The sequence below is a fragment of the Pseudophryne corroboree genome, chromosome 1 (assembly GCF_028390025.1).
Source record: "Pseudophryne corroboree isolate aPseCor3 chromosome 1, aPseCor3.hap2, whole genome shotgun sequence".
In the NCBI taxonomy this organism is placed as follows: Eukaryota; Metazoa; Chordata; class Amphibia; order Anura; family Myobatrachidae; genus Pseudophryne; species Pseudophryne corroboree.
Window position 1 is genome coordinate 717,459,346 of NC_086444.1, and position 16,553 is coordinate 717,475,898.

The following is a 16,553-nucleotide window of genomic DNA, read 5'->3' on the forward strand; positions in this document are numbered from 1 at the left end:
TTCAGTCCTTGAAGTTGTAGCTACTGCTTTAACCTCTGGTTTCAGTCTCTGCTGTATAAAACTTCTGTGGAAAATGGTGGCTTCTTTTGCAGTGGTCTCCTTCTCCAGATTTCTTGCTTGGACTCTACAGCATCAGTTTTTACAACCGTGATCCAGGATGGGTTACCAACTGGTCTTTTCCTACTCTGCTCCCGAACACATTGGTTATTTCTGTGGTGGCTCCACTTCGAGGGTTCTATTTTCTCGATCTGGGATTGGTTGTTGCTAACAGATAGCAGTCTGAGCGGCTGGGGCAGGGTGACTCAGAGTCTTTAACTTCAGGGTCTTAGGTCCGAGCAAGAATCCAACCTCTCAATCAACATCTTAGAGTTGAGGGTGGTCAGGTATGCCCTGCTTTAGGCCCGAGTGGTCAGAACTCCGGGGCAAGGCCATTCTGATTCAGTTGGGCAGTGCCACTACCTGGCCTACATAAATGAGCATGTAGGTACGAGAAGTTATCAAGTGATGATGGAAGTAACTTGCATGCTCTGGTGGGCGAAATATTGGGTTCCCCCCATCTCCAAATACACATTCCCAGGGTGGCGACATGGGAGGCGGATTTTCTCAGTCATACTGTTCATCCCGGGGACTCTCCATGCTGGCCAGAGTACTTCAACGGGTTAGACAGGCTTTCCAGTCATTCTTGTGGCTTCAGACTTGCCCCAGACACAATGGTACAATCTTCTTCAGGCCATACTGGTGGAAGCTCCGTTTTGTCATCTTCTAATAGTAGACTTGCTTCATCCCAATTTATGCTGGCTTTAATGGTGTTTTTCTTGAGACCCATGTATTGAGAGCATGTGGCTTTTGCAGACCAGTGGTCCAGACCATGATCCGAGCTTGTAAGCCAGTCAGTTACATTTACTATTGTGTCTGGCATTTCTACATTTACTTAGTATAAGCATCAGGGGTTCTCTGCTACCATATTTCTTTTGCCCCATCTGTTATCTTTTCTCCAAGATAGTCTGGTGCAGGGTCTCATCTGTCTTCTCTCGAGAGTCAGGTGTCAGCCTTGTCGAATCTCTGGATTTAACCTCCATACACTCCACCAATCCTCCTTAGGATTTGAACCTTGTTTTGAAGGCCCTTCAGAAGGCTCCCCTTGAACCTGTGGATATTGTTAAATTGCGATACCTTACCTTCAAGGTCGTTTTCCTCCTAGCAATTGTTTCTACCAGGAAGATTTCAGAATTGGCTACATTGATCTTGTCAGGCACTTCCTCTAATTCTCAGTTTTCTTCCTTGGCCCTCTTGGACATTGTCCGGGCTTTGCGTATTTACTTTGACTGTACAACTGCTATTCAGCGTACTGTCTCCTTGTAGATTCTCACCGATGCCTGTGAAACGTGGCTGACCTGCATCTAAAAATCCCATTGCTCCAGGGATTATGTATACCATTTGTTAGGCTTACCTCTCCTCTGATAAGCCTGTTCCTCATTCACTCTGTGCTCATTCAGTTCATGCCTCCTAGGCGGTTCGCCACAGCGCCTGTGACTCTAGCTTTGGGAGGAAGGTGTTACGTGCATCTATGCCGGAACGGCGACCCACCCCCACCCCGATGGGCTTACTTTCTGTAGTCCTACTGTCGCATCATACTGTGTCCCCCAGAATGGATGAAATCGGAAATTGGATTTTTGTACTCACTGTGAAATCTCCCCCTTTGAAATCACCTGGGTGACACTGCAATCCCTTCCTGCCTTGTTGGTCCATGTCTGGTTATTTCTCCATTTTCTGGTGGTCTTTGTTTCTAATTAATTGTTTTTCTTTGTTTCTTCCACTGTACAGCTTAGTTTTTCTGAGGTCTCAAGGGGAGTACAAATATCCAGTTTGTTTTCTTTATTATTTTTTAGTTTGTACAGTAATTATTTGCAGAGGCGGAATTATTTGTGACCTTAATTTTTTTTGGGTTAGCCGTTTGTATATAAAAAAAAATAGCATTTTTGACAGTAAAGGCGCCAATGCATCAGCAGTCACACAAAAAAACAACTTACAGATTCTGCGTCACCCCCTCCTGATTTATTGATTGTTCGATACACCAATATGCGCCCATACATTTCCAGAACTTGCACATATAATAGTTTGTGAGAACATACAAACTCGCATGTAACTCGCATTTCCACTACTCACAGAGGGCAAACTTGCATCCAAATGTTTCCCCATTTAATACATACAAGGTGCACAATGTAATAGAATGCGAGTTGTAAACTCGCACAGAAGTAGCAATAAAAAATCTACTTCTTGCTGACGAGTTTTACAGAAGCCTTCACAGATCAGTGAGATCCGTGCAGCCTTCTGTGTGTGTAAAAAATGTATCCTTTGCGCAGATCAGGTCCTTTTCTACAGTAGGCATCCAGGGGGTTAAAAATATAAAAACACATGTCCTGAACACCTATAGCTCTTCTCAGCAATGCTGGAACCCTAGTGGTTTCTGTCCTTTACAGGGCCACCAGCCAATCAGCAGCCGCTACTATGGTAACAGTGTGCTGGTTGTGAGCGGTTTGACTGTCAGTCAACAGCCAGGCTGCTGTTGATTGGCTGTGAGCGATCTGACTGTCAATCAGTGGGTTTCGGCATTGCGGAGGGGAACTATACTGCTTGTTTAGGCTGAGAAATGGCCATGCTCATCCCAAACAGTAAATACTGTATAAAAATGATTGTTTACTTCAGCATCCTTAAGTACTAATTGCTTCTTTGGACTATAATAATAATTTTTTCTTCTTGCACCAAAGATTCATAGTTTTCTCTTGGTGAGTGACCGCTATTGTGTATTCATTAGTTGATGGGGGGGGGGGGGTTTTTGGCTTTTTTTTGGTCTTTGTTTTCCTCTGTTTTGTTTTTTTTCTCATGAAAACGGTACTCAACTACTTCATTGGAATTTACCTATAATAAATATATCTTCCGCACTTGTCTTGTAAAGGATGGAAGTGCTTGCAACACACCATTGTCTGCTGAGCCAAGTTCTGAGCAGTGCAACACAATTCTGGTAAGGGTCTCATGGCAATTCCATGTTCAGTGTGTATACTGTAGATGAGAATATTTGGATGCTGATCAGGTCTGCTTTCTTAGATAACCTACTGTATGAAGTCTTCCTTTTGCATTTTAGTTATTACAGCATCTGCTAGAATTTCTATTATTGTTGTGTAATGTTTGTGGTATGTAGATTAGACAATTAAAAATAGTCCCCTACTATTCAATACAACATGCATAGTGGAACTATATACTGACACCTAGAAGAAAACACATAAAAAAATACCTAATTGTGGCCGAAACAGCCAAATTGGTTGGCATAATTGTGAATACTTTTGGTCTAATTAGTTTTTACTTTTTGTTACATACTGTATATGTAGTCATTAACTGTAGCTTTGTACAAGTTAGTGCCAAATGAATTACTTAAGTAGGTTAAAGAGATTTTTAGTTGAGAATATACAATTAGTTAAATCCCTCAAGTCATTTGAGGAAAGACTATTTATATGCCATTCATTTCAGTCAGTGTTTCACCAACTGGGTATTTTTAGTATTAAGTAGAATGTCCTGAGATGCCCATGTGATGATCGACTGTTTTTTTCCAATGGTTAGAGCATTATTAATGCTAACGAATACCACGTAAATTGTACTAGTTAGGTGGAGCATGGACGCTAGTTACAAAGCATTAAATATTACCACCAGTGCTGGTTTTGTACAATGATGCAAACATAATATTCCATATTTTGGATTGACATTATTGAGACGAAGGGGTGTATTTACTAAAGGTCGATTTTGAATTGATAAGTCAATCTGGCTATAACACACATTTAACTAACAGACAATTTTTTTATATTGATTTATAAACGTTCGTAAATGTGTGTATTGGCCGCTGAAACACATCGATTTAAATTGCACTTTAACGATTTAAAATCGACCTTAGTAAATACACCCCTAAGCAGCAAAGATGTCATATTTAGGGACATACCTTGTTGTGTGGAAGATTCAGTCCACAAAAAAACAAAACACATTAAAGTGCCACATGTGGAAAAAAAAATTGTACATTTTGCGTTACTCTCATGCTTAATTTAATTTAAGACCTATATCCGGTTAAACCAAGCATGTTTTAGGCGAAAAAGTTTTATTAAATTAAAAGGGTTAGTTCTAAAGTTTCAGGAGGGTGGAATTTGGCGTGACCTTTGCGCACACTCCGCCTTACCACACTCCCAGTTTGCAGAGAGTTGAAAGCAGACTTACATCTTTAATGCAATGGCTTAACCTAAGTATACCGGTGGTGTATAACCTAAATAAACCCTCTTCATGCTTTAAAATGCTATTGTATAAATCAGAGCTTCAACAAGCTACTGTTTATATTTAATTTCTTAGGAAGTTATTCTCCTGAACAAGAGGAGTTAATTAACATAAAAATCTGGGATCCTTCTTAAATACTGTATATTTTAAATGTTGTTCAGAATGCTCATCTTATCTGTTGATTTGTTGATTATAAAGTTGATGCCATTTTCTAATCACGTTTTGTGAAAATCATTGGTTTGAGCCATGCTTGTCTACAGTGCAATCCTTTTTTATGCAGAATTCCAGTCACTCAGACTTTGAGCAGGCCCATCAGGAATCAGATGGTGCAGAGAATTGTATCAGCGAAGTGGGTAAGTGAGACGAAGAGTGTAATACACACAAATAACTACTTTGGTACAGGTAGAACAGCCTACACTTTTTGAGGTTTGAATTCAACAAGGTATTTGAAATATTCCTTAGGGATTCTGGTCCATGTTCGCATTACTCACTTCCTGCATATTGGTCACCTTATTGTCCGTTCTTGCCATTCTCTTATGAGCTTTCTTATTAACTAGGCATTTTGTTTGTTTATTGATTACCAATTATTGATCTAGCACACTGATATCCCACTGTGCTTTACAAATATTTGGCCATTTACATCAGCCCCTACCCAAGTGGAGCTTGCAAACTATGGGGTAGATGTACTAAGCAATGAAAAGAGTGTAGAAGTGAGCTAGTGGAGAAGTTGCCCATAGCAACCAATCAGCACTGAAGTAAGATTTATAATGTGCATACTATAAAATTATACAGAGCAGCTGATTGGCTGCCATGGGCATCTTCTAAACGTGCTCCCTTGTCTGTTCTTATCACAGCTTAGTACATCTCCCCCTATGATGTTCCTTACCACATGTATTTTTTGTTGGGTGACCGTTAACCATCCAGTATATTTTTGGAGTATATTTTTCACATACAGAACTCCCACTCATTGGATGTTTTTTTGTGTTGTGCATGAAAATCCCAGGAGATCAAGAGTTTCTTAGGTACTGAAAACAACACTTTTGGGACCAACAATAATTCCACATTCTAAGTCACCTAGGTCACATTTCTTCCTTTTGACCATGATCTATGCTGCACCTTATTGAAATCATGCCACAAATAATTCCGGCTGTTCTGGGGGCAAAGGGATTTGCTACTCAGTACTAGAAAGATGCAAGTAAGCTAATTAAAAAAGGTATTTTATGGTATGACTTCCACTTCGTATGGATTTACCCAAAAGTTGTCAGTGATAAATTTTCTGGTTGCTTGTCCATTTTACATTTTTTTTTTTTTTTTCCGTTGTCTCCCGTATATGCCAATAGTTCAGAACCACTATTTAGTTTTATTTGCTTCCTTTTCAAAATGGTGTCCATCTTTAAATCATGGCAGACAACGATTTTCTTGTTTCTAGGCATATATGCAAATATCTCGGGACTGGGATGTGGTAGAGCCTTGGGACAAAAAACATTGTTTTCAGAAAACTTTGGCTACATTTTTGGTTTGATGAAAGATTACATTGTCGCTTTAATGGTGCCCATATTGAACAAAATATTTGCAAAAATATGACTTTTCAGGGTGCCATTATCTCAACTTGGAAAGAAATGTCAGGTTTCAGTAATTTGTGAGAGGTATATATGTACATTTGTGTCCTACTGTTTTTATTTGATTTTGAAAATTAAATTAAGTTTTTAAAAAAAAAATTGTACCAACTTTTGACCTAAAAATCTCAGGTTGGCAAAAGAGGAAAAATTAAATTTTTAGCTCAAGTCAAGGTCATATGATTCTAAGGGTGTGTACACACGGTGAGATTCGGACTTATCCGATTCTCACTGTGCGACGGGGGGCCGGGTCGGCACTTAGCCAGTATCGCAAGCACATAATGAGTGTGCTTGCGATCCTGGTTCTGTGCGATTTTGGCTAAGTGTCAATCCTGACTATCTCTTCTATAGAGATAGTTAGGATTGACTTGCCTGCACAGCCTATTTTTTCGGCCGATGCCGACCGCGCGGGGCCGCGCATCGGATCGGGATCGCAAGGTGACTGTCACCTTGCGATCTGCACTATCTTTTCTTCCGATTCTGACTGTATAGTCAGAATCGGAAGAAAAGATCTTACCGTGTGTACACACCTTAAGCTACTGTGAAAATTTCAAGTTTGAGGCCCGAAGTCGAACTAGAGTTGTTTAAATCTTCTAGAAAGTAATTTAATAATTTCCCAATAAAAAAATAAAAATGAAAAATAATTGTAAAAAAAATGTGTAGAGCAGTCGGAGAGGATTCGACATGTCTGTGCATGTTGAGAGTGACATGAACTTAGTGTTCCCGTTAGGCTGTTTTAATGGGTCGCTGCATCCTGCCCCCTTTTTGGGATGCTGAAACAGCCTAGCGGGTGAGGGGTTAAAAACTCTCCCTGCCAGGAGAATGTATGCCATGTCATTCAAGTGCCTGAAGAGCTTGGGAGTAGCACAGCATCTTTGTGTACGCTGAGCACGCCCCCTTTATTGATTTAAAAGGGACATGTCACACGGCCACATGCTCCTCCTGTCCGACCACTGCACCCACTTTCTCCACTGCACAGTGCCTGCTCCTGGGTCGTTGCCCTGTCCGGCGCTGACCCTAGAGTGAACATGACAGTGCTTCAACTGGGTGTCCTCACTTTCCTTCGTGTGTAAGAGTCCCCACATTGGTAATATTTATTGAGCATTTTGTATATTTTCTTTAAGAAATCACCTATGTCTAAGTGAGCAGTGAAAGTTAATGTTGTTCCTTTTTTTATCGATTTCCATTATACTGTAGCATAAAAAGCTGATCAGTCTCTAATTTGTCATATACTGGATTATTTATATGCATTTGCTATAGTTTTAATATGTCACAGTTTTAGTGAAAAGTGATTTCTCTTACGTCCTAGAGGATGCTGGGGACTCCGTAAGGACCATGGGGTATAGACGGGCTCCGCAGGAGACATGGGCACTATAAAGAACTTTTTAGTATGGGTGTGCACTGGCTACTCCCTCTGTGCCCCTCCTCCAGACCTCAGTTAGATCTTGTGCCCAGAGGAGATAGGGTGCATTACAGGGGAGCTCTCCTGAGTTTCTCTGAAAAATAATTTTGTTAGGTTTTTTATTTTCAGGGAGCACTGCTGGCAACAGGCTCCCTGCATCGTGGGACTGAGGGGAGAGAAGCAGACCTACTTAAGCGATAGGCTCTGCTTCTTAGGCTACTGGACACCATTAGCTCCAAAGGAAGTCGGAACGCAGGTCTCACCCCACCGTTCGTCCCAGAGCCGCGCCGCCGTCCTCCTCGCAGAGCCGGAAGATAGAAGCCGGGTGAGTATAAGAAGAAAAGAAGACTTCAAGGCGGCAGAAGACTTCAGATCTTCACTGAGGTAAGCTCGCAGCGGTAACGCTGCGCGCCATTGCTCCCACACGCAACGCACAAGGCACTGATGGGCGCAGGGGGGGCGCCCTGGGCAGCAATAAACCTCTAGGGCTGGCAAACATACATATATTAGGCTACAGAGGCACTATATATCATTACCCCCGCCAGTATTGTAAAAATGAGCGGGACCGAAGCCCGCCGGTGAGGGGCGGAGCTTGATCCCTCAGCACGGAAAGCGCCATTTTCTCCACAGCATGGAGCTAGCTCCCCGGACTCTCCCCTGCAGAAGACACAGGGCAAAACAGAGGAGGGGGGGGGGGGGGGGGACGACTTGGTGTATATAATGTGATTATATATATATTTATATAAAAGCGCTGTTTTATCTGGGAATTCTATTTCCGGTGTCAGTGGCGCTGGGTGTGTGCTGGCATACTCTCTCTCTGTCTCTCCAAAGGGCCTTATTGGGGATCTGTCTCCATATAAATATCCCTGTGCGTGTGGGGTTGTGTCGGTACGTGTGTGTCGGCATGTCTGAAGCGGAAGGCTCATCTAAGGAGGAGGTGGAGCAGATGATTGTGGTGTCTCCGTCGGCAACGCCGACACCTGATTGGTTGGACATGTGGAATGTTTTAAATGCAAATGTAAATTTATTACATAAGAGATTGGACAAAGCAGAGTCCAAGGATTTGACTGTGTCACAGGGCCCTTCAGGGTCTCAAAAACGTCCCCTGTCCCAAATAGTAGACACTGATACCGACACGGATTCTGTCTCCAGTGTCGACTATGATGATGCAAGGTTACACCCAAGAGTGGCAAAAAGTATTCATTATTTGATTATTGCAATCAAAGATGTTTTGCATATCACAGATGACCCCTCTGTCCCTGACACGAGGGTACACAGGTTTAAGGTAAAGAAACCTCAGGTAACGTTTCCCCCATCTTATGAGCTGAACGCATTATTTGAAAAAGCTTGGGAAACTCCAGACAAAAAACTGCAGATTCCCAAAAGAATTATTATGGCGTATCCTTAACCCTCAAAGGACAGATTACGGTGGGAATCATCACCCACGGTCGACAAGGCCTTAACGCGCTTGTCCAAAAAGGTGGCCCTACCGTCCCCGGACACGGCGACACTAAAAGGTCCTGCGGATCGCAGGCAGGGAACTACCTTAAAATCAATTTAAACATATACGGGGGCTTTGCTCAGACCGGCAATAGCATCGGCTTGGGTTTGTAGAGCGGTAGCAGCTTGGACAGATACCTTGTCAGCTGATATTGATACCCTAGATAGGGATACCATTTTATTGACCTTAGGTCACATCAAGACGCAGTCTTATATATGCTGTGGACCCGCCAATGGACGGGTGATGCCGACTGAAAGAGGCATATGGAAATTTTGCCTTACAAGGGTGAGCTTTTAATTGGGGAAGGTCTCGCAGACCTTGTTTCAACAGCTACCGCGGGTAAATCTACCTTTTTTGCCTTATGTTCCCCCACAGTAAAAGAAAACGCTGCAGTATCAGATGCAGCCCTCTCGGTCGCATAAGTCCAGAAGAGGTCGGGGCTCTTCCTTCCTCGCCAGAGGTAAGGGTAGAGGGAAAAAGAATGCCTGCTACGGCCAGTTCCAAGGAACAGAAGTCCTCCCCGGCTCCTACTAAATCCACCGCATGACGCTGGGGCTCCACTGAGGGAGTCCGCTCCGGTGGGGGCACGTCTTCGACTCTTCAGCCACGTCTGGGTTCAGTCGGATGTGGATCCTTGGGCAATGGAAATTGTGTCCCAAGGTTACAAGCTGGAATTCAAAGACGTGCCTACCCGCCGATTCTTTAAATCGGCTTTACCAACGTCTCCCCCAGAGAGGGAAATAGTGTGGGCTGCAATTCGAAAGCTGTGTCTACAGCAAGTGATTATCAGGGTTCCCTTAATGCAACAGGGACAAGGGTACTATTCAACCCTACTTGGGGCAACCGAAACCGGATGGCTCGGTCAGACCCATTCTGAACTTAAAATCCCTGAACCTGTACTTAAAAAGGTTCAAGTTCAAGATGGAATCGCTCAGGGCAGTGATCTACAGCCTGGAAGGGGGGGGATTTTATGGTGTCGCTAGATATAAAGGATGCATACCTTCATGTCCCCATCAAGCGTACCTGAGATTCGCTGTACAGGCCTGTCATTTCCAATTTCATATGTTGCCATTTGGGCTTTCCACGGCCCCAAGGGTTTTCACCAAGGTAATGGCGGAAGTGATGGTACTCCTGCGCAGGCAAGGAGTCACAATTATCCCGTACTTGGACGATCTCCTGATACAGGTTGAGTATCCCTTATCCAAAATGCTTGGGACCAGAAGAATTTTGGATATCGGATTTTTCCGTATTTTGGAATAATTGCATACCATAATGAGATATTATGGTGGTGGGACCTAAATCTAAGCACAGAATGCATTTATGTTACATATATACCTTATACATACAGCTTGAAGGTAATTTTAGCCAATATTTTTTATAACTTTGTGCTTTAAACAAACTGTGTCTACATTCACACAATTCATTTATGTTTCATATACACCTTATACACACAGCCTGAAGGTCATTTAATACAATATTTTTAATAACTTTGAGTACTAAACAAAGTTTGTGTACATTGAGCCATCAAAAAACAAAGGTTTCACTATCTCAGTCTCACTCAAAAAAGTCCGTATTTCGGAATATTCCGTATTTCGGAATATTTGGATATGGGATACTCAACCTGTAAAAGCGAGATCAAAGGAACAGTTGCAGAAAAGCGTGTCGCTCTCCCTGAGAGTGGTGCAGCAACATGGCTGGATTCTAAATCTACCAAAGTCACAGTTGGTTTCAACAACTCGGCTGTTTTTCTTAGGCATGATTCTGGACACAGAACAGAAGGGGTTTTTCTCCCAATGGAAAAAGCCCAGGAACTCCAGAACAGGGTCAGAGACCTGTTAAAACAAAAAAGAGTGTCAGTCCATCAATGCACTCGAGTACTGGAGAAAATGGTGACGTCCTACGAGGCCATCCCCATCGGCAGGTTTCAGGCGAGGACTTTTCAGTGGGACCTTCTGGACAAGTGGTCCGGGTCTCACTTTCCAATACATCAGAAGATAACCCTGTCCCCCAGGGCCAGGGTGTCTCTCCTGTGGTGGCTGCAGAGTGCTCATCTTCTAGAAGGTCGCAGGTTCGGCATTCAGGACTTGGTCCTGGTGACCACGGACGCGAGCCTCTGAGGATGGGGAGCAGTCACACAAGGAAGGAATCTTCAGGGACTGTGGTCAAGCCAGGAGGCTTGCCTACACATCTACATACTGGAATTAAGGGCCGTTTACAACGGCCTACGACAAGCGGAGAATCTTCTTCGCGACTTATGGGTTCTGATTCAATCAGACAACTTCACAGCTGTGCCTCATGTAAACCGCCAAGGCGGTACAAAGAGCAGAGTGGCAATGGCGGAAGCCACCAGGATTCTGCGGTTGGCAGAAAATCACGTAAGCGCTCTGTCAGTGATATTCATTCCGGGAGTGGACAACTGGGAAGCAATGTTCCTCAGCAGACACGATCTCCATCCAGGAGAGTGGAGACGTCATCAAGTAGTCTTTGCAGAGATAACAAGTCGTTGGGAGCTTCCTCAAATAGACATGATGGCATCACGCCTCAACAAGAAGCTTCGGAGGTATTGCGCCAGGTCAAGGGACCCTCAGGCAGTAGCGGTAGACGCCCTGGTGACACCATGGGTGTTTCAGTCGGTCTATGAGTTTCCTCCTCTTACTCTCATCTCAAAAATATTGGGAATCATTAGACGGAAAAGAGTACTGACAATACTCATTGTTCCAGATTGGCCTCGAAGGGCCTGGTATTCAGATCTTCAGGGGATGCCCACAGAAGATCCGTGGCCTCTTCCTCTCAGAGAGGACCTGTTGCAGCAGGGGCCCTGCGTTTTCCAAGACTTACCGTGGTTACGTTTGACGGCATGGCGGTTAAACACCGAATCCTAGCGGAGAAGGGTATTCCGGAAGAAGTCATCCCTACTCTGATAAAGGCTAGGAAGGAAGTGATGGCGAAACATTATCACCGTATCTGGAGAAAGCATGTATCTTGGTGTGAAGTCAAGAATGCTCCTACGGAAGATTTCCATCTGGGCCGTTTTCTCCACTTTCTACAGACAGGAGTGGATATGGGCCTAAAGTTAGGCTCCATTAAGGTACAGATTTCGGCCCTGTCTATATTCTTCCAGAAGGAATTGGCTTCTCTCCCAGAAGTCCAAACTTTTGTAAAGGGAGTGCTACACATCCAGCCTCCTTTTGTGCCCCCAGTAGCACCATGGGACCTTAACGTAGTGTTACAGTTCCTTAAATCGCAGTGGTTTGAGCCTTTTCAAACCGTTGAATTGAAATTTCCCACTTGGAAAGTGATCATGTTATTGGCCTTGGCATCTGCAAGGCGGGTGTCCGAATTGGCGGCTTTGTCTCACAAGAGCCCCTATCTGATTTTCCAGGTGGATAGAGCGGAATGGAGGACTCGTCCTCAATTTCTACCTAAGGTGGTTTCGTCTTTTCACATGAACCAACCTATTGTGGTGCCTGTGGCTACGGGGGACTTGGAGGACTCCAAGTCCCTGGATGTAGTCAGGGCCTTAAAAATTTATGTAGCCAGGACGGCTAGGGTTAGGAAAACAGAGGTTCTGTTTGTCCTGTATGCAGCCAACAAGGTTGGTGCTCCTGCTTCTAAGCAGACTATTGCTCGCTGGATCTGTAACACGATTCAGCAGGTTCATTCTACGGCTGGATTGCCGTTACCAAACTTGGTAAAGGCCCATTCCACTAGGAAGGTGGGATCTTCTTGGGCGGCTGCCCGAGGCGTCTCGGCATTACAGCTTTGCCGAGCAGCTACTTGGTCGGGTTCAAACACTTTTGCAAAATTCTACAAGTTTGATACCCTGGCTGATGAGGACCTCATGTTTGCTCAATCGGTGCTGCAGAGTCATCCGCACTCTCCCGCCCGGTTTGGAGCTTGGTATAATCCCCATAGTCCTTACTGAGTCCCCAGTCCGTAGAGGATGCTGGGCGCCCGTCCCAGTGCAGACTAAATCTGCAAGACTGGTATATAGTTGTTGCTTACATAAGGGTTATGTTACAGTTGGAATCGGTCTTTGACTGATACTGTTTTTTGTTCATACTGTTAACTGGTTCGTATATTCCAGGTTATATGGTATGATTGGTGTGGGCTGGTATGAATCTTGCCCTTAGATTAAAAAAATCCTTTCCTCATATTGTCCATCTCCTCTGGGCACAGTTCTCTCTCTGCGCCCCCTTTAATGAGGCTACTCACATTACATATTGTCTTCTCAGCTGAGAGGCTGCTGTTCTTCAGTCCTTTTTCTAGATTCTGTGCGAGGTACAGAGAGCTTCCTTGCGACCATCTCTGCCATGATCTGGTAGAATAAAATGTTTTAGAAGTATCAGCAGTGTTCAGGGTAAAAAAGTGGGAGAACCATTATCTCGGCAGACATATCTGTCACCTAGAAGAGGTGTCTTTAAACCATGACACACTTCAGATTGTGGACACATGGATTAAGCCAGATATTGACAAGATAGCTGAACCACATATACTGTAGGTTTAGCAATTTTGCTCAAGGACCAGGTTGAAGTTTGCATAGGATTTTATTCTGATTTCTCTTACGTCCTAGAGGATGCTGGGGTCCATATTAGTACCATGGGGTATGGACGGGTCCACCAGGAGCCATTGGCACTTTAAGAGTGTGGGCTGGCTCCTCCCTCTATGCCCCTCCTGCCAGACTCAGTTTAGAAAATGTGCCCAGAGGTGCCGGTTACAGCTAGGGATCTCTACTGAGCTTCTTTGGAAAAAGTTAAATTTTTTATTTTTAAGAGTGTTTCATTTTCAAAGGGAGGATGCTGGCGACGGCCTCCCTGCAGCAAGGGACTGAGGGGGGGGGGAGCAGTGTCCGCCCTGCGGGGTCTTGAGCCACTGCTCCCGCTGACTGAACACTGGCTTCAGAGGGGTCTGATCGCGCCCCGCCACAGGGGAACGCTCACCCCGGCAGCCGGCCACCACCCCCTTGGGAGCTGAAGAGGTGGCGAGTGAGTCACTGTCCCCCCCCCCCCCCCCCTTGCAAGCGGGGGGAGAGTGTGAAGAAGGCGGCCTTGGGGTATGGAGCGCGGTCTCACCCGCGCTCCGTGATGGCTCAGCGGTACTACGGTGCGGCGCTGGGAGGGGCGCCCTGGGCCAGCGCCGATCCCTACACTGTCCACTAAAGTCTGTCGGGGTCTGAGGATCCAGGCAAGCGCAATTCCTCTGCCCAGTATAATTTGTTGGTGAGCGGGAAGACAGCGCCATTGAGGGGGCGGAGCTTCACCTTAGAGCGGGCCCAGCGGCGTTCAGCGCCATTTTCTCCTGCCTGCAATCACTTCAAGTGGAACCAGGTCCCTCCAGAGCAATCTCCAGCTGTCTGTACGGTACCAAGGGGGTTGTAGAAGGGGGAGGCTGTATACAGGCTGTGTCACCTATTAAGGGACACAGCCAGCGCTGGTTGGGGACTCCCTATACCTTTGATAGCGCTGTGTGTGTGTGTGTTGGCTCTAATCTCTGTGTCTCTTGGGAAGGAAAACTCTGTCTTCATAATACCCTGTGTGCTTGTGGGGTGTTTGAGTGTGTGTGTGCAACATGTCTGGGGACACTGTTTCATATGCAGCAGAGGATTTGTCTTCCCAGGAAGACTCCATTCCATGTAATCAGAATTGCACTGTCTTAGCGCAGATCCCAGCTAGAGAGCCAGAATGGTTAGCCTCTCTGAGGGGGACTTTCTCAGATTTCCGATAGGGTAGCTAGGACTGAGCATGCCACTCAGGTCCTCCAGTCCTCTATGGTTGTATGGTCTGATACTGCTTCCTCAGGGTCCCCTCCGGTACATTCTCACAAACGTGCACTTGCAATTATGCAGGATGACACGGACACCGACTCTGACACTGCAGACGGTGACGGGGATGTGTCGAGGGGGGCGGCATCACTTGCCAAGGGGGTGCAGTTGATGATTGAAGCTTTAGGGATGTTTTACACATTTCGGACACAACACCGGAACAGGTGGAGGAGGCCTTCTTCACCGATCATAAGAAGCCCCCTCTCGCTTTCCCGACATCCAAGGAATTGAATGCTATCTTTGACAAAGGCATGGGAAAACTCAGGACTCACGGAGGGGGAATTCCTGGTGCCTCTGGACATCAAGGATGCTTACCTCCACATTCCCATTTGGTCTCCACATCAGGCATACCTCCGGTTTGCACTGTTGGAGGAGCACTATCCGCTCCAGGCGCTGCCGTTTGGCCTCTACACAGCACCAAGGGTCTTCACAAAGGTGATGGCGGAGATGATGGTTCTCCGCAGGCAGGGGGTGAACATAATTCCATATCTGGACGATCTCCTGATCAAGGCGTCGTCCAGGGAGAGGCTGTTGCGATCCATCACGCTCATGACATAGCTGCTCAGGAAACTGGATCCTAAACCTTCCAAAGTCTCACCTGGAGCCGACAAGGCGGCTGTCTTTCCTGGGAATGATCCTCGACACGGAAGTGCAGAAGGTGTTTCTCCCAGTGGAGAAAGCGTTGGCGATTCAAACTATGGCGCGAGACGTCCTACAACTTACCCGGATATCGGTTCATCAATGCATTCACCTCCTGGGGAAGATGGTTGCCGCCTGTGAGGCTCTACAGTACAGCAGGTTTCTTGCTCGCCCTTTTCAACTGGACCTCTTGGACCAGTGGTCGGGCTCTCACCTACACATGCACAAGAGGATACGCCTGTCTCCGAAAGCCAGGATTTCACTCCTCTGGTGGCTGTAGCTTCCACACCTTCTGGAAGGGCAAAGATTCAGAATTCAAGACTGGATCATTGTAACCAAAGATGCAAGTCTAGGAGGTTGGGGAGCAGTCGCTCTGGGGGAAACCTTTCAGGGTCGTTGGTCGGACCAAGAGTCTCTCCTCCCGATAAACATCCTGGAGCTCAGGGCAGTGTACAACGCCCTTCTGCAGGCAGCACACCTTCTACCACATTGAGATGTTCAGGTGCAGTCGGAGGGCTTGGTACGCGGATCTGCTGGATCTTCTGCTAGAAGGTCCACGGCCTTTACCTCTTCGCGAGGATCTGCTTCTGCAGGAGCCATTTGCTTATCAAGAATTACCACGGTTACGTTTGACGGCATGGCGGTTGAATGCCAGATCTTAGCTCGGAATGGTATCCCGAGTGAGGTCATTCCTACCGTGATACAGGCCAGGAAGGGGGTAACGTCTAAGCATTACCATCGCATTTGGAAGAAATCTCTTTCTTGGTGTGAGGCCAAGAAGTTTCCGGCGGTGGAGTTTCAACTTGGACATTTTCTCCTTTTCCTGCAAGCAGGGGTGGATATGGGACTGAGACTGGGCTCTGTCAAGGTCCAGATCTCTGCTTTGTCCATCTTCTTCCAAAACAGTAGGCTGCTCTTCCTGAGGTTCAGACCTTTTTGAAAGGGGTTCTGCACATCCAGCCTCCCTTTGTGGCGCCTACGGCTCCGTGGGATCTGGATATGGTGTTGCAGTTCCTGCAGTCGGGTTGGTTTGAGCCTCTACAGGAGGCTGATCTCAAGTTTCTCACGTGGAAGGCAGTCACCTTGTTGGCCTTGGCTTCTGCACGACGCGTGTCGGAATTGGGGGCTTTATCTTGTAAAAGTCCCTATCTGATCTTCCATGAAGATAGGGCGGAACTTAGGACTCGTCCACAGTTCCTACCTAAGGTTGTGTCGGCTTTCCACATCAACCAACCTATTGTGGTGCCAGTGGCTACTGACTCC

The 16,553-nt window shown here is 45.8% G+C and overlaps 1 protein-coding gene across 4 annotated transcripts in view; it reads left to right on the plus strand.

Annotated features, from left to right (window-relative positions):
* The window catches only part of LOC134909004 (GRAM domain-containing protein 2B-like), a 265,256-nt gene that overhangs the window by 213,483 nt on the left and 35,220 nt on the right, over positions 1–16,553 (plus strand). For 3 of the 4 annotated variants that reach the window (XM_063915384.1, XM_063915356.1, XM_063915365.1), the window contains 2 exons: positions 2,957–3,022; positions 4,592–4,664. In XM_063915384.1, coding sequence (XP_063771454.1) covers positions 2,957–3,022; positions 4,592–4,664 — 139 coding nt within the window. The remainder of the gene's footprint in view (positions 1–2,956; positions 3,023–4,591; positions 4,665–16,553) is intronic. The other variant, XM_063915376.1, reaches the window with a different exon arrangement.